Genomic DNA, 24,119 nt, shown 5'->3' on the forward strand with positions numbered 1-24,119 from the left:
TGCTGTGTATGCCTAAGGACAGCCGTGAGGGACTGGCAGCAATCTCCCAACTCGGGAGCAAGCAGGAGATGTCTGGTTCCTCTGACAGCCCCAGCCCAACTGACTTCCAGCCCTGCCTTTATACTTCCTGTCCTGCCTACTGACTTCTGGTGGGAGGGGTGAACATGGCCTGGCTCCGCCCACCAGGGCTCAGTGAGGGGTTCCTCCCCCTCTCGGTCTGTGGGAGGCCACTCAGCCTCACTACAGTGATAGACTAGAAAAATCGTACAGCAGAACCTCAATGTTAAGAACACTAATCTTATGAGTTATATAACCCAGTTTTCCATCAGGAAAAAAGTTGATGCAGAACAAGCTGACATCCCTTCCCATTCCGATGGCTTCAGTGCACTGGAACTAGCTTTTCAGTAAAGGACAAGAAGAAAGTGATGCAGTGCACCAGACTGCAAAGTATTCACTGGGTCTACTGTAATTTTGACTTGTTCCATTTTATGAACTTTTCAATTTTACGAACTCCTCAATCCCCCATTAGTTTGTCAAATAGGGGTTCTGCTGTAAAGCCGTGAATAAATATATTAGCTTGTAACCCATCCTAAGGCAGACACAATCACTACCTGTTTGTTCCTTTCTTTCTTCCTCTCTTTGCTGCTGCTACCTTATGAGTTAATATTGGATGGTGGGATACACACAGCAGAGGGAACCCTCCTTGCACCCTCTTCTTCCCTTCCCTCTCTTGCCCAATGGGATTGTGATTTGAGACTTACCTGTAATTCCCTCCTCTAGGAACTCTGTGGCACAGCATTGGTAAGGGGAAGAACATATGGAGTCAAAGAGTATGTCTGTATTTGAGCTGGGAGGTGTGATTCCCCACTCACAAAGATGTCCTCGTGCTAGCTCTGCTCAAGGAAGCATGCTAAAAATAGCAGTGTAGCAGGGGTAGCATAGGTGGTGGCTCAGGTCAGCCACCCAAGTATGTACCCTGGGGGTTCAGGTGGGTACATACTTGGGCAGCTAGACCATGTCACTGCCCATGCTAGCCTGGCTATACTGCTCTATTTAACACTGTGGCACTTGCTCGGGGAGCCCAGGACCATTGTTAGCACCTGCCCCTAGTGAGAAGGAATTGTTCTTGTGGTAGCTGAATGTCATCTCCCTGACACTGCCAGTACTTCAATCACTCAAGCTCTATGTTTATGTCAGCCCTAAATTCAACTTGTGGGTTAACATTAAGTGAACCTCTGCCACTTCAGCTCCTCTGAAGCATCACCCTGCAGTATCCAGCCCCTGTCACTGGACATTCAGAGAAATGAATAGGTAAGCTGTTCCCAAAGGAACAATGAACAAACAGCTTGGCTGTTTGAATGAAACAATCATAAGTTTATTATCAAAAGTTACGATTTAAGAGATACTGAGTCAGGATAATAGGAAACAGAAATGGTTACATATAAAACAAAAAGTATAACATGCTTCTTAGAGTCTAAACTTAACTTTAACAGGCCAAAATCCTTGTCTAAAGCAGTTGCTCACCTAAAGCAACCTGCCAGCATCACTAGCCCACACGGCCAGGTTCCAACTTTCAAGAATGCAAAAAGCTGTGTCCTTTTTGTATCCTCAGTGAAGGATAAAATTGTGTCCTTTTTGCCTTCTGCTTATACCCTGAAGTCCATTGATTTTGTCCCCTAAATCAGGATGACCCTGTGGTTTCTTTCCTGAGGAGGCGGGGGGCAGGCTCCCAGCTGTCTTTCCCATACTCCTGTTTGTTCTGTATGCAAATGGACTTCCATAGTGTTGACTAGCAGTGTTTAATTTGCATGTGACAGAAAGAGACACATCTTGTCTCCAATCTGGAAGAAAACTGTTTGTCAGCTCTGCCTGCAACGTAGGCTTTAACATATAAGTTTAATACATATACACAACTTCTTAATATCATCCATATATACGTCTCTCAATAATTAAGACAATCAGTATGATATAAACTTTCATTAGACACCTTAATGACCCTTTCTGGATAAATTCTGTGAAAGCGTGTTGGGTGTAATAAGTTTATCAGGCCTGATAGGAGTTGCTGTTACAGAACAGTGAATCCTTTACCAGAGGGGTCCTTTAGATCACAAGCACATTAGTTTCAGCAAAGCTAGTGCAGAAACATCTACATTAGCTGGGAATCACACCCCCAGCTCAAATGTACATGTACCCAAAGAGTTAGAGTTCCACAAGGGACCACCAGATCATTAAGTTTGATCTCCCGTATATCACAAGCCACTGTCAACACCCAGCAACTGCGCACTAAACCCAACAACCAAAATTAGATCAAAATATTACAGCACTTAGGAGACTCAACTATTGAGAGCCTTCAAGTAGCTGTGCATGAGGAAATTGCACAAGGTAAGAGGGGGTTACATTGGGCACTCTCCACCCACTTACCTCACCTGTTCAGATTCCTACCAGGTGGACAGACAGATACCCTCCCCCCCAACAATCCAAGCTCCACAACGCCTCCAAATCACCATTGCTATTTGCATGCTTGTAGAGTGATGAGGGAATTAGAGTGATGTCTGCCTTTTTCCTGATTTTTCCCTCTTATCTCTTGCTCCAGCAGGCACATCTGCTCATCAGCCAGCTATCCAGGGACAGAATGTGGATGTTTAAGGCTTCCCTCCATGACATCTGCCTCCAAGTTGACTGCTCTTCCCACACCCACATTGGAGCCCAGAGATGCTGTTCCACGAGGAAGCCATTCACAAAACACCTCCATCCCATATGTGGGCCCTTGCTTTCTGTCAGCTCATCTATGGCCAGCACTAAGTTTCTGCATAACGGGTTTCCCTTTGCACCATCCCTGTCTAGATGTAGCAGAGGATGGAGCAGAAGAAGAAGATAGAGAAAATAGGGCAAGACCTTAACTTCCCTTTTCATCACAACCAGTCAGAGGAAAGTGGGGATGATGTTGAGGGCTCCTGGAGGAGAGAAGACAGTGTCTAGTTGGAGGGCCTGTCTCTTTTGCAGATGTTGAGAGACATGATAGCTAATAGCCAAGATAGCTATTCAGGTTCATAACCCGAACCATTCAGATAGTCTCCTGAGTATGGCTAGAAGCATCTTGACACAAAACGTGTTCCAGCAAGCAACTTCTAGGTTTATCAATGGGCTTCAGCACTGCAGCCGACGCTTCCCTCACTTCCACTTAGGGTCCTTGTCATAATATAATCACTATTATGATAACTGGTCCTAATTGTGAGCTCAATGGTAAAAAGTAAGTGAAAGTTTATAAATGTCACATTAACCTTGGACAACAAATGTTGGTGGGAAAAAGGAAGACAGAAAGACTGAATTAGTCCAAACAAAAAAGCTACTGATATAACTCAAGGACTGTATTAAATAATGCCTGGTAAATAAAAAAAGTATGGGACTGGAAATCAGTGGACCAAAACTGGTGTGTCAGAAATTAGGCCTAACCAGTGGACAAAATAGTGAAGCATGGGCTATTCTATCCGTCTCCCCCTTTGAGGGGTTCTTAAAAAGAAAATACTTTTTTGGGGGAAAATACAGATGGCTAGAGGTGAAGCGAGTACAAGTGAAAGGAGGATCTAACTTCCCCATCATGGCTGTCACCCCATTATCTCCTGGGATCCACAGGCAGGGCCAGTTCTAGGTTTTTTGCCGCCCCACGGAAAAAATTTGCCACCCCAAGCTCTGAGAGCGCAACTGCCCAAGCAAAAAAAAAGAGGATGGCCAGAATGCCGCCCCTGGAATTGTGCCGCCCCAAGCACGTGCTTGCTTTCCTGGTGCCTAGAGCCGGTCCTGTCCACATGACGTCATTGGGCCTTCCTGATTCTAATGTCTTGACCAGACAAGGCCAAGAGAGGGACCCAAATGACATCATCACCTCCATAGGTCTGAACACAATGTGGGATGAGAGCCTGTCTCACCCACTCCCTACCTCATGTTATTTTCCTTCCCTACTTTATTCTTCTCTTTCCTATCTCTCTCCTTTCTCCTTCTGCCTGGTAAGAGTCTGGCTTAGCCAGGCAAGACTGCATATTTTGCAACACTATTGTGAGCCTGTGACCAGAAAGAGGCAACTAAAAGCAATGCCCTAAACAGCGCAATGCTGGTACAAGTTTGCCAGGTCTTGGAGTGGCTGATAAGACCATGCACTGTGTCTGTTTATTCCAGCAGCAAGGTTGTAAGTGATAGACAACACCAGAGACAGAAACTGCATTTTCTCCCTTTGCTGTTCTTTTCTCTCCGTTCTTGTGTATGTTTGTCATCTAGGAAATGGGATCAGACTCTAACAACAGCTCCAGTCCATCTCAACTAACATCTTCTCTTTTCCCCTAAAGGAAGGAGGGAGGGATAACTCAGTGGTTTGAGCATTGGCCTGCTAAACCCAGGGTTGTGAGTTCAATCCTTGAGGGGGCCAGTTAGGGATCTGGGGCAAAAATTGGGGATTGGTCCTGCTTTGAGCAGTGGGTTGGACTAGATGACCTCCTGAGGTCCCTTCCAACCCTGATATTCTATGATAGTAATTACCATCTTTAAACCACCTAAGGGACTATCAAAGACGGGTTATTTTTCCTTCTAAAAACTTTCTCCAGCTAAAGGGGAAGGGAACAAAGGACCTTGTGAAATGAAAACCTTACTTAATGCTTTTTACTGTTCAAATGCTTTAACCTCACCCTCTTCTTTTCTGTACCTTTAATCAAAGGTTAAAAAGATTTCCAATAATGTGTTTGCCATGGTATTAAGCAGACTGAGGTCTCTGTATACCAAACCTTGTTTAACATTGTTTAATGTTGGACAATGTGATATTTCTCAGGATGCCCAGGACTGTGAGTCATAATCGAGAGATGTGGTGGTACTTACTGAGGTGTCATCTCCCAGACACCATCAGTCTGTGAGCCCACCTAAATAATCCCCCCAGTGTTCTGCAGCCCTTACTGGATCTTGCAGATTAACAATAGGTGTACCTGAGCCCCTCTGAAAGCATCCCCCGTAGTATCTAGTCCCTGTCACTGGACATTCACAGAAATTACCAGGTTGGCTGTCTCCAAGAGCAGTGGCTCTCAACCTTTCCAGACTACTGTACCCCCTTCAGGAGTCTGATTTGTCTTGTTTACCCCATGTTTCACCTCACTTAAAAACTACTTGCTTACAAAATCAGACAAAAATACAAAAGTGTCACAGCACACTGTTATTGAAAAATGGCTTATTTTCTCATTTTTACCATATAATTATAAAATAAATCAATTGGAATTAGGGCTGTCAAGTGATTAAAAAAAGTAATTGTGATTAATCATGTGATGAAAAAATTAATCACGATTAATCACGCAATTAAAAAATCGCAATAAATCATGCAATTAATCGCTCTGTTAAACAATAATAGAATACCATTTATTAAAATATTTTTGGACGTTTTCTAGATTTTCAAATATATTGATTTCAGTTACAACACAGAATACAAAGTGTACAGTGCTCACTTTATTTTTTTAACACAAATATTTGCACTGTAAAAAAGAAAAAATAAATAGTATTTTTCAGTTCACCTAATACAAATACTGTAGTGCAATCTCTTTACCAGGAAAGTTGAATTTACAAATGTAGAATTATGTACAAAAAAATAACCACTCAAAAACAAAACAAAATATAAAACTTTAGAGCCTACAAGTTTACTCAGTCCTACTTCTTCTTCAGACAATCGCTCAGACAAACAAGTTTGTTTACATTTGCAGGAGATAATGCTGCCCACTTCTTGTTTACATCACCAGAAAGTGAGAACAGATGTTCTCATGGCACTGTTGTAGCCAGCGTCGCAAGATATTTAAGTGCCAGATGCGGTAAAGATTCATATATCCCTTCATGCTTTGCCACCATTCCAGAATACATGCTTCCATGCTGATGAAGGGTTCTACTCAATAACAATCTAAAGGAGTGTGGACCAATGCATGTTCATTTTTATCATCTGAGTCAGATGCCACCAACAAAAAGTTGATTTTCTTTTTTGGTGGTTCGGATTCTGTAGTTTCTGCATCGGAGTGTTGCTCTTTTAAGACTTCTGAAAGCATGCTCCACATCTCATCCCTCTCAGATTTTGGAAGGCACGTCAGATTCTTAAACCTTGGATCAAGTGCTGTAGCTATCTTTAGAAAACTCACATAGGTACCTTCTTTACATTTTGTCAAATCTGCAGTGAAAGTGTTCTTAAATCGAACAACTTGTGCTGGGTTGTAATCCAAGACTGCCATAACATGAAATATATGGCAGAATGCAGGTTAAACAGCAGAAGACATAGAATTCTCCCCGAAGGAGTTCAGTCACACATTTAATTAATGCATTTTTTTTAACGAGCGTCATCGGCATGGAAGCATGTCCTCTGGAATGGTGGCCAAAGCATGAAGGTGCATACGAATGTTTAGCATATCTGGAACATAAATAACTAGTAATGCTCGCTACAAAACTGCCATGCGAACACCTTTTCTCATTTTCAGGTGACATTGTAAATAAGAAGTGGGCAGCATTATCTCCCGCAAATATAAACATACTTGTTTGTCTTAGTGATTGGCTGAACAAGAAGTAGGACTGCACGGACTTGTAGGCTCTAAAGTTTTTCATTGTTTTGTTTTTGAGTGCAGTTATGTAACAAAAAAAAATCTACATTTGTAAGCTGCACTTTCACAATAGAGATTGCACTACGGTACTTGTATGAGGTGAATTGAAAAATACCATTTCTTTTGTTTATCATTTTTACAGTGCAAATATTTGTAATAAAAATAATAATATAAAGTAAGCACTATACACTTTGTATTCTGTGTTGTAAGTTGAAATCAAATATGTGAAAATGTAGAAAAGCATCCAAAATATTTAATAAATTTCAATTGGTATTTTATTGTTTAACAGTGTGATTAAAACCGCAATTAATTGTGATTAATTTTTTTAATCACAATTTTTTGAGTTAATCGTGTAAGTTAACTGCGAGTAATTGACAGCCCTAATTGGAATATAAATGTTGTACTTACATTTCAGGGTATAGTATATAGAGCAGTACAAACAAGTCATTGTCTGTATGAAATTTTAGTTTGTACTGACTTCTCTAGTGCTTTTTCTGTAGCCTGTTGTAAAACTAGGCAAATATCTAGATGAGTTGATGTACCCCCTGGAAGACGGCTGCATACCCCCAGGGGTACGCATACCCCTGGTTGAGAACCACTGTCTAAGAGAACAGTATATACGCAACTTGATTGGTACAACTCAGGATCAGGTCAGTTATAACATCACAGTACTGAGATATAGTTCTAGTGAAAACAATCATAAGTTATTACCAAAGGCTAAGATTTAAGAGATAGCGAGCAAGGATCACAAATGGAAACAGAAATGGTTACATATAAAACAAAAAATATAACATGCCTTTTAGAGTCTACACTTAACTTTAACAGGCTAAAACCCTTGTCTAAAATAGTTTCTCACCTAAAGCAATCTTCCTTAACAAAGACTATAGCATGCTACAATAACTGTCCCAGAAACTACAACTTACAATAATGATATTGCAGCAGTTTGGGTAAATTACTGTTGAATGCCATGGCCTATTATTAAATAAAGGTTCCTATTTGTTATTAAAAATAGTTAAAAGCTGAAATTCTACATGGCTGGAGTACAATAGGAAATGTGTTGATCATTGATGCAAACTGCAACCATGGGAGAAAAATTTACATTGTGGCTAGCTCAGTTATGCAAGCCATGGTGTGCACTCTTCTTTGATAGAAACAGAATTGCATAACTCTAGGGGAAATTACAAGTACAAGGTTGTGATTCAGGCCTTTTCAGAAAAGCCACATTATTAACTTATGTTTCTGATTTGTTTGCTGCTCATCTTTCTCACTTGCAATCTATAACCTAACTTCCTTATAATATCTTTTTAATTTTTAAGGAAATATTGCAGGATGCTGGTTATTTTTAGTCATCTGCCTTTTGCATGCCTGCCTTTGTTGCATGCTTAATGCACAGGATGTGTCAGTGAAGTAAGTGGGTGTATTTCTTTATATTGCTGAGAGTGCGGTGGAGGTGAGCTGCGTTTGTCCTGAAAGCCTTTCTCAGCACAGCCTACTGGAAAATGTAGTCCTGGGAATGAAAGGGCTGCTAAATTTACCCACAATCTCAGCATAGTCCTTGATGTGCGCTGAATTTGAAGTAGTACATATTGTAGCAGTATAAGTATTACAAAATTCAGTAAAGATAAGATATTGTCAGGCTTGATTGTGCCTGGTTCTGTAAGGAGACGATCTCCCCTCTGCCCTTGTGTAACTTCCAGTGGTGGCACAAACATTGCTCCCTGCTGTTCAAGTATTTGTATAGCCCTCATCACCACAGCATCTGAGCACTTCAAAATCTTCAACATATTTATCCTTACAACATCCCTTTGAGGCAGAGAAGTGCTATTATCCACATTTTACAGACGGGGAACTGCAGCCCAGAAAGACTAGGTGATTTGCTCAAGGTCACACAGGAAGTCTTTGGCAGAGCAGGGAATTGACCCTGGAACTCCTGAGTACCAATCAGTACTCTAACCCCGAGTACCCCTGCAGGTAAATGAGAGGCTATGGTCTGATTCCCATTGTCACTGGCAACAGAGCTGGGCAGCCGTGTTGAGAGCACATGGTGCAACTTTGAAAAGGTGATGTAGTCACTACTCTGGTGTGCTGTCCTCAGGAGGAATTCTAGCTGGCTCAGCAAGAAATATTCCTGGGAATTAGAGTGCAGCAAAATTTCAACATTTGTTTAATAGCAAATCAGAACAAAAAGTTGTAATTTTTCACTGAATGGAAAATCTAAAAAAAATCAATTTGGAAATGTGAAAATGATTTCATTATTTTCAATCACAATGGAATATTCTGACATTCTTGAAATTGAAATGGCTCATTTTGGTTTATTGAACAGACCCAAAAATCTTTATTTCAAGTCAGCTCAATATTAAACTGCATTTTTTATAGCGCTGCATTACATTGTGGAAGTTGTCGTTCAGGATCCTGATGTCCCAATTCTCCCCTATAGGCCAGGCTGCCTGGCCAGGTTACATGTCCTATAATGCACCCAGAGCATTCTTGCACTCACTTCCATGAAGCACCTTGCAGCTCAGTCAGAGGGAAATCCCCATTGCACTGTAGGAAGATGTAATCCTTGAGGAAGTCCATCCCATAGGAAAGAATGGGGACCGGAACTACAGCTCCTATAAGGCAATGTGCTGTTAGGGAATTGAAGTTTAATGTTTTGTTGAACTTATTCAAAATGAAAATTTTTGGGTCAGTTCAAAAAATGAAATATTCCAAGTCAAGTTGAACCAGCCTGAAATGACATATTTCATTTGCTTTTCCAAACAGAAAATCAACAATTTTCAGAAAAATCAAAATTTTCCCACAAATTTTGATTTTTGCATTAACTGCATATTGTGTTGAAAAATAACAGAAAATTCCCAAACAGCTCCACTGGGAGCTCATGCTGCAGATTGTCCCTTCCACAAATCTTCCAGCACAGGCCATGTCTTACAATCCCCAACCATGTCCTCTGTATTTGACAGCATATATGCAATACTGCATGTAGTTATTTGGATATGGTTATGACTGCAATAATGATCAGTTATTACAGACATTATCCTTATTATCCTCCAGGCCCACAAACATGATACAGTTCTGCAGTGATCTAGAATCCTACTTTCAAAGTCTCCGACTCAAAGAATATTTCCAATACACCTCTGAACAACATACTAACCCATTGAATCCTTCCAACCAACACTACAAAAAGAAAGATTCTGCATGGACTCCTCCTGAAGGTCAAAACAACAGACTGGACTTCTACATAGATTGCTTCTGTCGACGTGCACAGGCTCAAATTGTGGAAAAGCAGCATCACTTGCTCCATAACCTCAGCCTTGCTGAACACAATGCCATCCACAGCCTCAAAAACAACTCTGACATCATAATCTAAAAGGCTGACAAAGGAGGTGCTGTCGTCATCATGAATAAGTTGGAATATGAACAAGAGGCTGCTCGGCAGCTCTCTAACTCCACATTCTACAGGCCATTATCCTCTGATCCCACTGAGGATTACCAAAAGAAACTATACCATCTGCTCAAGAAACTCCCTGAAAAAATACAGGAACAGATCTGTGCAGACACATGCCTAGAACCTCGACCAGGAGTATTCTATTTGCTACCCAAAATCCATAAACCTGGAAATTCTGGACGCCCCATCATCTCAGGCATTGGCACCCTGACAGCAGGATTGTCTGGCTATGTAGACTCCCTCCTCAGGCCCTACGCTACCAGCACTCTCAGCTACCTTCGAGACACCACTGACTTCCTGAGGAAACTACAATCCATCGGTGATCTTCCTGAAAACACCATCCTGGCCACTATGGATGTAGAAGCCCTCTACACCAACATTCCACACAAAGATGGACTACAAGCTATCAGGAACAGTATCCCTGATAATGTCACGGCAAACCTGGTGGCTGAACTTTGTGACTTTGTTCTCACCCATAACTATTTCACATTTGGGGACAATATATACCTTCAAGTCAGCGGCACTGCTATGGGTACCCACATGGCCCCACAGTATGCCAACATTTTTATGGCTGACTTAGAACAACGCTTCCTTAGCTCTCGTCCCCTAACGCCCCTACTCTATCTGCGCTACATTGATGACATCTTAATCATCTGGACCCATGGAAAAGAAGCCCTTGAGGAATTCCACCCTGATTTCAACAATTTCCATCCCACCATCAACCTCAGCTTAGACCAATCCACACAAGGGTCCATTTCCTGGACACTACTGTGCTAATAAGTGATGGTCACATAAACACCACCCTATGCCGGAAACTTACTGACCGCTATGCCTACCAACATGCCTCCAGCTTCCATCCATGACACACGACACGATCCATTGTCTACACCCAAGCTCTACGATACAACCACATTTGCTCCAATCCCTCAGACAGAGACAAACACCTACAAGAACTCTATCAAGCATTCTTAAACTACAATACCCACCTGCTGAAGTGAAAAAACAGATTGACAGAGCCAGAAGAGTACCCAGAAGTCACCTACTACAGGACAGGCCCAACAAAGAAAATAACAGAATGCCATTAGCCATCACCTTCAGCACCCAACTAAAACCTCTCCAATGCATCATCAGCGATCTACAACCTATCCTGAAGGGCGACCCATGTAGTTTATTTTATCCACATGATCAAACATTGCTCCCTACAAGTTAGTGCTAGTAAATGGGACTATTGAACAAATAAGAGATATAGGATCAGGCTATACATTTGGAAGATTCATAAGTGTAACAAGAATCCCTAGAAACATACTCAACTATAAGCTTGAATATAGCTATAGATGACAGACACATGAAACCCTTTATTCTCTAAAATAATATGACCATCAGAAAATGGTTCTGCAGCCCACCTTTTGTCACCTGCGAGCCTGAGAATCGGTGAAATACTCCAGCCTGGTTCATCTATATTAATACTATCTTTGATGTTGGATTCATCTTTTGACACTGAGTCTTCCTCAGGTAGTGTGCCACAAGGTAGCTGAACACTGAACATTCTTACTCCCTGTTACAGCTGCTGAAGATATGGCTCAAAATATTGGAATGCTCTTTCCCCAGGATATTGTTTGTTCAGTTTTGTCATCTACAGACTTTAATCAATTTGCTCCCGCAAATATACATGTACAACTCCCATTAGCCACAAAGTGTAATACAGAGTCAATGTCTTGCTATTGATCCCCATTTTACACATTTTTTAATTTTTGTATAAATGCCTCTGGGCTTGGTTAGAAGCTTTAAGAAGCAAATTAATGCAGATAAATAGTAACCAAAGATAGAATATGGTCTTCTGTCCCCTTGTTTGTTCTTTGTTCTGATTTATTACTGACACAGCCAATTGTTTTAGTGATCAGAAATCACTGTAACAATTTTTTTGTCTTGATACCCATCACCTCTGTGGTTTGAATTGTGGGTCTGTAACATTTTCTTACTGGTGAGAACAGTTATACCTCAAACATATGATTTCAGGAGAAGTAATGACATCAGAGGAAATTGATTCTGTGCAGTAGGATAGAAGACTCAGCTAGTAACAAAAGGATTCTAAATTAGAGTACTGAACCTGCATTCCTGTATGCCCCAAATGCCCACGGAAATGAGGACTTAAGGTCTAAAAAATGTTGATGGCCAAATGTCAAATATTGGTACAATCTACTCCTTCGTGGGATTTTTCCACTAAGGGCTCACTCCTACTCTGAAGTTTTGCCATTTACTTTGGTGGAAGTAGGGTTGGACCTTAAATTAAAAATCTATGCAATAAGACCAGATATAAGACCAGGGACACTTTTCCAGTTTTGAAATATGAAGGAGTAAGATCCTGGCACAGTTTTAGAGCCAAATTCTGCCTTTAGATACAAGTAGACATCTCTGATTGATTTCAATGCACGTTGTGAGAGCAGAATTTGGCCCTTAATTAGGATATCAAAGCAGCAAGGATATTTTTCCTCCTACTGTTGAGATTAAGACATTTTGCCTACCATGAAGATCACATGCAGAAAAGTAGAGGAAGAGCTTTACATTGCACTGTTTGGATCAAATTCTCCTTTCAGTTATATCTACGCAAGCCAGTTGACCTCAGTGGAGTTGCATTCATGTAAATGAAAGGAGAATATGGACTGTCTTGTGTGGGTCACAAAAGGTGCACATGAAGCACATCACAGTAGCTAGTGGCCTACTCAATGAACAGAGGTGGATAGAGCAATAGCAAAGGAATAACACAGGTAGTACAGGATTCACATGTGAAACTGCTGGCAACTATGGACAGCACAGTACATAAACTAACACACCGGTAGCTGAGATTCCACAACCTGTGATATTTATGTTGCAGCTATCCCATCACAGCCAACATCATGATACAACCAGGAAACAGTGCCTTGCAGCCTTCAGTTGTCTGCTTTGTTAGTTCTTACCAACCCCTCTATGACATTGCAATGGAAGGAAGAACGTAGATTTCCCCATTTCCTTGCCAGCAACTCGTCTTGTCACAATCATCTTACTCAGTCCCCCTAAGAAGGACAGAGATCCCTTTCCTTTCAGAAGGCCCATCAGTAATTTATTTGATTAAGAGCCAAAGCCCAGTTCAACGAGATTAAGCAGAAGTACTTCTTGGTGGTTTACAAAAGAGAAAGAAAAGTGAAAATAAAAGTTAATTTAAAATTCCTGAACTTGAGATAAACACCCTGTAAATTAGTAACATACATTTAACTTAACTTTAACTTAAATAGGGCCAGATTCTGATACAATTAAGAGCCAAAGCCCAGTTTAGTGAGATTAAGCAGAAGTATTTCTTGGTGGTTTACAAAAGAGAAAGAAAACCGAAAATAAAAGTTAATTAAAAATTCCCAAACTTGAGATAAACACCCTGTAAATTAGTAACATAAATTTAACTTACTTAAATAGGGCCAGATTCTGATACAATTGACCATACATATCTAATATTAGAGAGGAAAGATAGTCTTTTGGTTAAGGCACTCGACTAGGGCCAGGAAATCTTGGTTAACTTCCCAGCTCTGCTACAGAATTCCTGTGTTAACTTAGGCAAGTCATTAAGTCTCTCTGTGCCTCAGTTCCCTATCTATAAAATGGGGAAGAGAACAGCCTTGTATTTGTAATTTCCCCTAGAATTATACAATTACTTTTCTATCGACGAAGACTGCATGCCATGCCTTGCATAACTGAGCTAACTATAATGTACATTTTTCTCCAGTGGTTGCAGTTTGCACTAATGAACAGCACATTTCCTATTGCACGCCACTCCACCCACACAAAATTTCAGCTTTTAGCTATTTTGAATAACAAATAGTAAACTTTATTTAAAAATGGGCCATAGTTGTAGTGTTTGGGGCAACTGTTGTAGCATCTTATAATGTTTGTTAAGGGCTACTGTGAAACTGGTTTGAAACAATCAGAAGATATTGATTTTCAGGTTTTAAGATTTTACACTAGCTTCTCTTCAAAGTAGTGTGGCCCAGCAGATAGTACAATAGACTGAGATTCATCATCCGTGGGTTCTATTCCTTGCTCTATCATTGGATGACCTGGGGTAAGTGCCTTCACATCCCTGTGCTTTCAATCCCCATCTGTAAAATGGGGATAATACTTTCTGTCTCAGAGTGCAAGCTTTGGGACAGAGATTGTCTCTTACTTTGTGTTTGTACTGAGCCTAGCACAATAGGGACTCAACCTCAGTTAGAGCTTTAGGTATAATATTAATAATTTGACCACAATTAGGACAGTCTTTGTGGTCTCCAAAACAACAGTATTATTCCCTGTCAAAAGAGTAGTTCTGAAAGAAAAACCATGAGAATTATTAAGTTTGTGTTTATTTTATACATCAGCCAAAGGGAAGGGCATGTGTTACAGAAAAATTTTAAACACAGCAAAGATATCAAAGCTTTTAATATGCAGTTGCTACTGTGCTTTTCAACTTCACCTGATAAAAGGACTATCCTTCATTGTTTGACTCAAATTTATTTCTAACCCACATGCATCCGACAAAGTGGGTATTCACCCACAAAAGCTTATGCTCCAATACGTCTGTTAGTCTATAAGGTGCCACAGGACTCTTTGCCGCTTTTACATCATAATAATGTCAGCAACAATACAATTAACTAAGCTGATGTTATCACTTCATTATAGTGAATTGCTGACTTTATAAATTCTCAGTTATAAACATGTGGCTGTAGATAAACATATACATTCTCAAGAAATTAATCCCACTCAATTTTAAGCTTCCTCCTCTAAATTTCTATATTTTGGGTCTCTCTTATAGTTGTGTGTGTATTGGTAGATGAAGAAATATATGTCATTAGCATTGTGAAAGGATAGCCATCTCAAGTCTTTTTTATAGGCTTCTCTCCTTCCTCAGGCTTCTAGACATTTTGCTGCTTAGACCTTTATTCTGTACCTGGCCTTTTGAAGAATTACATGTAGCTATGAGGCTTTTTTGGGAGTCTAATTATAACACCATCTTGCTGTCTTCAGCCCCATTAACACTTTTAGCCTTCACCTCTCAAGAATGAGCCACACACTCTAATTTTGTTAATCTGTATTTTTGGTTTTTGGCGATGCTGGGGCATCCAAGCAGGTGTTATCACTACAGATGTCTCCAGTTTAGACAAGACCTCAGGGAGGTTGCCTTTGGATGCCTCCAGCATTCCAACAATGGGCCTGTTAGCTGGAGTTTTGGCTGTCACCCGTCCATGAGTTGCTCGGGTAGGTTCAGTTTTGATGGGCTAGATCAGGGGTTGGCAACTTATGGCACACGTGCCAAAGACGGCACGTGAGCCAATTTTTAATGGCAGGCTACTGCCTGCCGGGGACAGCAGCATGCCATTAAAAATCGTGCCCGGCCCAGCCCGCTCTTCCCCGCCTCCCGTTCACCGCTCTCTCCTTGCAGGGCAGGCAAGCTTCCCCCTCCCCCTGCCTCTTCCCTCAGCGTGCTGGGTTTCTGCCCCTCCTTCTCTCCCTCCCTGCTGCCGATCAGCTGACAGCCCTTGCTATGGAGGGAGAGAGGGAAAGCGGAGCTGCAGCACGCTCTCTCCTCCGGGGACCTTGAGGAAGGGGGTGGAATCGGCATATCCCCTCCAGCCCCCTGCCGTGAGCCGCTCAGGCAGGGGGCTGGGAGCACCCCCACGACCCCAGCCCACACCCCCAGCCCTCTGCCCTGACCCCTGCACCCCCCTCAAACACCCTAGCCCTCTGCCTTGACCCCTGAACCTGCCTCACACACACCCAGCCCTCTGCCCTGACCCCTGCACCCCTCACACACCCTAGCCCCGTGCCCTGACCCCTGCACCCCCCCACATACCCAGCCCCCCCACACCCCATGCCCTGAGTCTTGCACCCCCCACATTCCCACCCCCACCCTGAGCACCAAACGGGAGCTCCTGCACACACACACACCCACATTCCCACCTGCACGCCTCGCACCAAATGGGAGCTTCCCAGGTAAGTGCTCCACACCCAAACTTCCTGCCCCAACCCTGAGCCCCCTCCCTCATTCTAGCTCCTGGCCAGATCCTGCACCCCAACCCCCAGCCTGCTCCTTCACCCCCAGTGAAGTGGCGCACTCCCACCCTCATCTCAGTGCAGAGAGAGGACGAGAATGGCTAGAACCAGGGAGAAGGTAGGTACCTACTCTATGTGGAAAGGGCCAGGACTCCAGACCGGCAGCGGGGCTGAGTGGGGCCGGCAGCTGAGACCCTGGCTGGCAGGAGCCGGTGGATGGACCCCCAGACCGGCAGCTGGCTCCGCTCAGCCCACTGCCGGTCTGGAGTTCTGGCTGCCGGCCCCTTGCCAGCCGGGGTCCCAGCCCCAGGCCCCGCTCAGCCCGCTGCCAGCCTAGGTGAACGGAACCCCAGGCTGGCAGCGGGCTGAGCGGGCCGGCGGCGTAAGATCAGCATTTTGATTTAATTTTAAATGAAGCTTCTTAAACATTTTGAAAACCTTGTTTACAAACGACAATAGTTTAGTTATATAATACATAGACTTACAGCGAGAGACCTTCTAAAAAACGTGAAAATGAATTATTGGCACACGAAACCTTACATGAGAGGGAATAAATGAAGAGGCGGCACACCACTTCTGAAAGGTGGCCGACCTCTGGGCTAGCTCCTCCCTCCCACAAGCATTGTCTGCAGAGTGGCACCACCCCTGAAGTAACGTTTGTGGCCTGAGAGATATTATAGGGGTCACTGCTGCTGCCTGATAAGTAATTGCTGACTCTGAGCCCTCACTTCATCGCACTCCTTTGCCAAGACGAGCCCTAGCCATGCTGCGAAGGACCCATTTAGCTCATCCCACAACCCCGCAGAGGTGGCCCCCAATGCCTCGGCGGGTCGCTGGGGAAGCAGCATGAGGGGCTGATTGTGAAGACACCACGCAACCCCCTCCAACCCCCACCCAAATGATATCTGGGGGTCACCCTCCATTGAAGGGGCTGCTCAGCGGACTTCTCCATGGGGTCGTGTATAACTGGAGGGGTTGCCGGTGCCCCCTGCTACCCCTGGGCTGAGGTGGGGACTGGAGTGGGGAAGGCAAATCAAACCACGAACCCCTTCTCCCACCCCCCGACTTCCCTTGCAACTCGGGCCCCATGCCGCCCGCCCGTCGGGCCCAGCCCATGGCCCCACCTCCCTGCTGTGTGTGTTTGTGGGGGGGGGGGGAGAGCATCGCTCCACGCGGGAGCGGCGCGGGTTAAGCAGCAGTGGCGAGGAGGTTACCGCTGCCGCCGCCGCCGCCGCTCGGAGCCGAGCTGCCGCATCCTCCCGCCGGCCCCGCGCTGCATGACATCACCAGCGCCAGAGCCCATTCGCTGCGGGTCGGACTCCTCTCCCCAGCCCGCCTTGCCCGCGCAGCCAGCCTGCTCCTCCCCCCGCTCCCCCTGCCCCCGCAGCCCACCGCACCCCGGCCGGCACCCGCCGCCTCCTGCTCCGGGGCGTGTGGCCGCGTGGGGGCTGCTGCTGCCGCGGCTGCTGCTGAGCCTGCGTCTCCTCTCTCCAGGCTGAGCCCTCCCCGGGGCCCTTGCCCACCTGGCCCGCCCCTGGCAGGAAGGAGGATGGCGGAGAGTGAAGCCGAGACCCCCAGCACCCCCGGGGAGTTTGAGAGCAAATACTTTGAATACAATGGAGTGCGGCTCCCTCCCTTCTGCCGGGGGAAGATGGAGGAGATCGCCAATTTCCCGGTGAGGGGCAGTGATGTCTGGATTGTCACCTATCCCAAATCAGGTACAGATTCATTCTCTCCGAGCCGGGGGGCCGCGGCCTTTTCCTCCCCGCCCAGGCACCGGCTGCCCCTGGGGTTTGCCTCTTTCCCAGCTGAGCCCCGGGGCTTGGGTTTTGAACAAGTTCCAGGCTCTGTCTCCCTCCCCATGGCTGCTTTACCTCGGTACCATACGGGGGATAGCGCCGCCGGAGCGGCTGGGCTGAGTGCTGCTGGGCTTATGTCTGTACAGTCGCAGTCTATGTGGCAGTGTCTGCACAGCACTTTGGAAAGCGTACAGAGCAACAGCCGTGCTATTTTATGTCGGGGTCGCCTCTCCTTAGCCGGGTCTGGATCGCAGGACCTAGGCACACATACACATAACGTGCGTGGCTTGTAGTGAATTTTACATTGTCAAAGTGTTGCCCAAACTTATGCAACAAAACCGAAATGAGATACATGGCCTTATAAACCGAATTGTTTTCACGGTGGCAATGGGGTTCAGTCTCCCTAGTAGATACAAGAATTTGCTTCAGGATAGGACCTTTTGTACTCCGGTGTCTGAAAGAGCTTTGGAAAGCAATACATTAGATACGGGGATGATGCATTGCCCTCCATTCAAACGTTCATTGACATCCATCAAAACCCATTGAAGTTAAGGGGGAGTTCTGGGGCCAGGGCACTTTACTACGGGGTTGGGCTGGGTGCGTGGGGAATATAGATCCCTTTCTTAGGGATTTTCGACTGCATAAAAAATAAAGGGCCAGTTGCTGCTGCTGCTACCCTTGTTTTGGAGCACCTTTCTCCCTTGACTCCATCTGGACTGCTGAAGGAGGAAGGTACTAGTCCGTGAGAGTAACTTTGTCATAATCTGGCCCAAGATAAATATATAAAGGCAGGATAGATATATGTTGAAGCAGGTGTAGTGACAGCACTCCACCCCCCACCCCCCCATTACCGTCTCTAAGGAAAAGGAAAGCCAGAGTGTTCAGTGAGGACATGTGCTTGGAACAGTTAAATAGAATAAGAAGAAATGCCCCTATTAATATAAGTATGTGTTTCTGCAGTAAACAGTTTGAGCTGATTAGTGTAGTATCTATGCTTTTAACACCATATTATTTTATTTATTATTCTCTCCATTTTCAAACAAGTTCTTAGACTGAATTAATATGGATACAGTGCTGCCGCCAAAGAGGCAGACAATATGGTAGCTTCATAACCTACCTGATAAAACTGGAAACAAACAGAGATGTATGGACTCTTTCTTTTTAAACACATTGTTGAATGACTTTCCCCCTGGTAATAAGATGATCTCTTTTTGGAAAATTCAAAGTCCATTGTACTGAGATAACAGATGTTAGCTCTCTCAGTACAATGGCAAAATCAAGTTGTTTGACATCATGGGTAAAAAGATTACTTACTGACTCCTTTCATTTGACTGTATATTTTATCAAAGTGTTATATGCTTCTCCAGTTTCTCTTGATGTACCAGTGTGAAAGTGCACAGTCTTCCATGATGAAAGATCCTGTTATTGTCCACTGGAGTTTTAAATACTTATTGCAGCTGCTGTTTCTTTATACTTAACTAATAATGATGATGTTAATGATTCTGGTCAGTGTTTGGCAGTTGTCTGCAGTGTAGATGGACCAGTGGACCAAAAATGCTAGGATTAGAACCTGATAGCTATTGCTTTTTTCAGCTGTCTCTCTAAAAATCTATGACATGCAGAAAGCACTAAAAGTTCTATTTTATTATTTCAGTGTACTGAGGTTTCAGTTGTGTATTGTGTTACTGTTCTTGAATATAAAGCAGTTTGTTAGAGAACCCCATATTGGTTTATATTGGTGAGCCATAAAATATGCCTTACTACCCTGTGTGTCCTCCATATTGCACATCAGAACAATATGTGTCAAGAGGCAACTGCTTAGTTCCCATAACTTTACAACCATTGAATCATAAGTACTTATGAATAGTTACCCAACTCACAATTATCGTTATTGTTGTAGTAGTAGTCACATTATAAATGCACAGAGGCCACAGTGAAATCGGGGCCCCATTTTGCTAAGTACTATATATATATACACACATTGTAATAATGGTGCCCTCGCTCTTAGGCAGTGTGTTTCACCTTCAGATCTCAAAGCACTTTACAAAGGAGATCAGTATCATTATCCTCATTTTACAGATTGGGAAGCTGAGGCACGGAGCGGTGAAGGAATTGGAATTGCTCATTTATGAGTATAAATTCGATTTCGTTGATATAACTGAAACCTGGTGGGATGATTCCCATGATTGGAATGTTAAAATCAATGGTTATAACCTATTTAGGAAGCACTTAGTGGGCAAAAGGGGAGGGGGAATGGCATTCTTTGTCAACAGGGCATTACCTGTTTCCGAGTAACCAATAATTCAGAAGAAAATGATCTTGAATGCTTATTGATCAATGTCCTAACAGATAAAGCATAAGAGTATTAACTGGTGTCTGCTACAGACCTCCAAATCACACTAGGGAATACGATGACTGTCTCCTAATGTACCTATCTATAAGATTTAGGGGAAAAAGCTACATGATCATGGGGGCCTTCCATCTGAATGACATAAACTGGAGATCTCATGCTGCCAGTACTAAAACATCCTTGGAATTTCTAAATATTATAAATGGCAATTTTCTAACTCAAAAAGTGTTTTGTCCAACACAGGGAAATTCTGTATTAGATCTCATCTTGGTAGATAAAGAGGAACAGATCACAGAACTAAAAATTAATGATAACTTAGGTAGAAGTGATCATGATTTGATCACATTTAAAATGTACAGGCAGAGTAAAGTCCAAACCAGAAATATATATATATATATATATATATATATATATATATATATATATATATACTTGTGGCTTTAACATGGTGAATTTCACAAAGCTGAAAACAATTATGAGCCAAATCAGCTGTGGAGAAGAAATAATCAGAAAAATGTGAATGGTAATTGGAAGTTGTTTAAGAACACTTTATTAGGTGTCCAAAAAGCCACAAACCCACAACTGAGGAAGAAGGCTGTACAGGTTAAAAAATTCACCTGGTTTTGCAAGGGAAGTGAAGGTAGCTAGAAAAAATGATAAACTTTCCCTTTCTTCCATTTGTTCTTGTTGTATGTGTGTGTGTATATATATATATAGTAGAAAATTGGTAAGGGATGCAAAGGGACACAGAGAAATTCATGGCCAGCACTGTTAAGGACAATAGGAAGGAGCTTGTAAAGTATATTAGGAACAAAAAGAATCCTAGCTGTGGTATTGGTCCACTACTAGATGGAAATAGTAGAATTTGAGTTATAATGCAGAAAAGGCAGAAGTGTTCAAGAAATATTTCTGTTCTGTATTTGGAAAAAACAGATAATGTAATCATATTGTATGATGAGTACATTCTTTTCATTCTACTGGTATCTCAGGAGCACATTATGCAGCAGCTTCTACAGTTAGGCATTTTTAAATTAGCAGTTCTGGATAACTTGCATCCAAGAGTTTTATAAGAGGTGGCTGAGGAGCTCTTGGCCAAAAGGGCTAATGAAATCCTTGGATGCATAAACAGGGCAATTTTGAGTAGGAGTTGTGAGGTTGTTTTACCTCCTGTGACCACTACAGGAATACTGCGTCTAGTTCTGGTGTCCACAATTCAAGAAGGAAGCAGAAAAATTGGAGAGGGTTCAGAGAAGAGCCACAAGAATGATTAAAGAAATAGAAAACATGCATTATAGTGATAAATTCAAGGAGCTCAATCTATTTAGCTTAACAAAGAGAAGGTTAAAGGGTGACTTGATTAAAGTCTGTAAGAACCTACATGGGGAACAAATATTTAATTATGGGCTCTTCAGTCTAGCAGAGAAAGGTATAACACAATCCAATGGCTGGACAAATTCAGACTGGAAATAAGGCATACATTTTTAACAGTGAGAGTAATTAATTATAGGCTCAATTTACCAAGGGTCATGGTGGATTCTCCATCACTGACAATTTTAAACTGAAGATTGGATGTTTTTCTAAAATATCTGCCTTAGGAATTATTTTGGGGGAAGTTCTATGGCTTGTGTAATGCAGGAGGTCAGACTAGATGATCACAGTGGTCCCTTCTGGCATTGGAATCTATGCATCCATGAAAAAGTGACTTGCTCAAACTTACCCAGAAGCAGAAATGGGGCTAGAACCCAGCTCTTCTGAGTTCCAGTCCACAATATTACCTTCCCTCTTGCAATAAAAAAACATTGATAAGGACCTCACTGGTAACTACAGCTAGTCAGACTTTTTAAGTAAAAAATGTAGCCTTTAAAAATAAAGCAATTTCACACAAAATATTACAGTGTCAAAATTTTTCATGAAAAATGTCATTTTCAGACTTTTTTTCAAAATCTTATTTATTTATCCATTTATTTATTGTGAAAATAGGTTTTTATTGTTTGACCAGGTCTAGTGGTAATCACTCAAAAGAGAAAATAAACAACAACTGAATTAGTCAAGTGACAGAGGTCAGTGCTTCTATCAGTTATACTTCCACAGTCCCACGCTGCAGTCAAATGACAGAAGGATCTATCCTAGTTATTCCTCGGATGGCTGTTGATTTGGCCAAGAAAAGAAACAAATGGCTACAAATCCATATTTCCTATGAGGGCTGTGCTGTGTGACTATGCATAATGGTAGACCAAAAAATTATTTAACTTGTACAGAGACAATTTCACCTCACACAGGCTGGCTAATACAATACTACTGAACCTGTGTTGGTGAGAGTGTTTGGTAGTGGGTACATATATTGGGGGTGACCCAAGATAAAGGATGCTGTAACATAGTGGAAAATTTAATATGTCATTGGTCCTGCTGGGAGTAATGAAATAAACTTAAGAGAAAAAGATCCTACTTTAATGTGATTGCTACTGATAGCAGCCTAAATAAATATACTCATTATATCCCTAATTAATCCTAACATCTGCCTCCAATAAATGACTTAACAAAGTTTGGGAATGCCTGATCTTGGAAAAACGCATGCATGCAACCCAAAAGACATATGCTTCATGTAATTACAAGGAAACTATATGTTATGTATGCAACGTTAATGCTAGTCAGGCATCTTGCAGTCTGTCTTTCTACCTTTATTAAAGAAAAGGGGTCAATAACTTCTTCCCTGGTGTAACTCCATTGACTTCAGTGGAGGTACATCAGGGAGGAATGTGACCCATTACCATTATGTTTTGCACTGGTTGTGAATGTAAAATGGAATACCATTCTGTATATGATTAAATAATTGGAACCTGCACAGCAGATTGCTTTACAGATGAGATAAGGTATGTAATACTCTGCAGGAAGGCTATTGTTATACTACAGCCTGTCAAAACTCGTTGTGGTATACTCACTCATACAGCTTACTCTTATGTGCCCATCTAAAAAAAAAATAAAATTCCTATATATAAATTTAATAAACTTTATTACAAAATTAGTAATGGGATTCTTGTAAGATACTTCTCCAGGCACTATGCCTAGGGCCACATACATCCCTGTTTAAACTCCATGGACTTCAATGGAGTTAAACCAGGGATGCAACTGCTCCCTGAAGTGTGGTGTAGCTCACCGGTTTAGTCATCAAGATGCTATGCCCCTATGATGCTAGTCCGCTATACACCCTAACTATATAAAATCTATATATCTGCCTCACTTTCAAGCTGATATACAATGCCCTTCTTGATGGTTATCGTTACTGCACCTGTTCCGAATGAATGTGTATTTTACAATTTCTTGGGTTAAAGCCTACAAATTAATGCCCTTTATTTTCTTCACTTTGCAAAATTGGTAGCTTGAGAAAGCAGAGTTATTCAAGTGAATAATGAAGCTGTCTTTCCACCTTGGCTATTCTGCCAAATAATTAGCTAGAATTCTATCTGGGAAAATGTCAGCATTGGGCAAATATCAGCATCAAGTTACTGCCCAAATGGTCCATGCAAACTCCTACTTGTCTGCATTGGTATGCTGTGTCAAATGCCAGTGGCAGCTGCTGTCACTATCAGATACTTCCTGCATCATCTTTTACTAGCTGGAGCTGTATTATTACCAAGTCTTGAGCTTTTTTAATCCAGCGCTGGAATCCTATAGCCACACAATTAAGTTTATTCCCCAGAAACATGAAGGTTGGCCCTAGGCCCTCTGTTTAAATAAGCACCAACAGGACAGCACGCTTACACATAGCAAAGCCTTCTTGAACTGACCTGTAAGTTCACTATGTTCTCCTCCTTCAAATCCTTTCTCATTGTCTCTGGCATGGTATCTTTAAAAAGAAATCAGCCAGT

At 42.6% G+C, this 24,119-nt stretch overlaps 1 protein-coding gene across 2 annotated transcripts in view; it reads left to right on the forward strand.

Moving 5' to 3' along the window:
* Positions 1 to 15,941: 15,941 nt before the first annotated feature.
* The window catches only part of SULT4A1 (sulfotransferase family 4A member 1), a 41,808-nt gene continuing 33,630 nt past the window's right edge, over positions 15,942 to 24,119 (forward strand). The window contains exons 1-2 of one of the 2 annotated variants that reach the window (XM_048825294.2): positions 15,942 to 16,044; positions 17,599 to 17,822. In XM_048825294.2, coding sequence (XP_048681251.1) covers positions 17,654 to 17,822 — 169 coding nt within the window. In that variant the 5' untranslated portion in view covers positions 15,942 to 16,044; positions 17,599 to 17,653. Of the gene's footprint in view, positions 16,045 to 17,371; positions 17,823 to 24,119 lie in introns of those variants that run through there. The other variant, XM_048825301.2, reaches the window with a different exon arrangement.

Source organism: Caretta caretta, chromosome 1 (genome assembly GCF_965140235.1).
Source record: "Caretta caretta isolate rCarCar2 chromosome 1, rCarCar1.hap1, whole genome shotgun sequence".
NCBI lineage: Eukaryota > Metazoa > Chordata > Testudines > Cheloniidae > Caretta > Caretta caretta.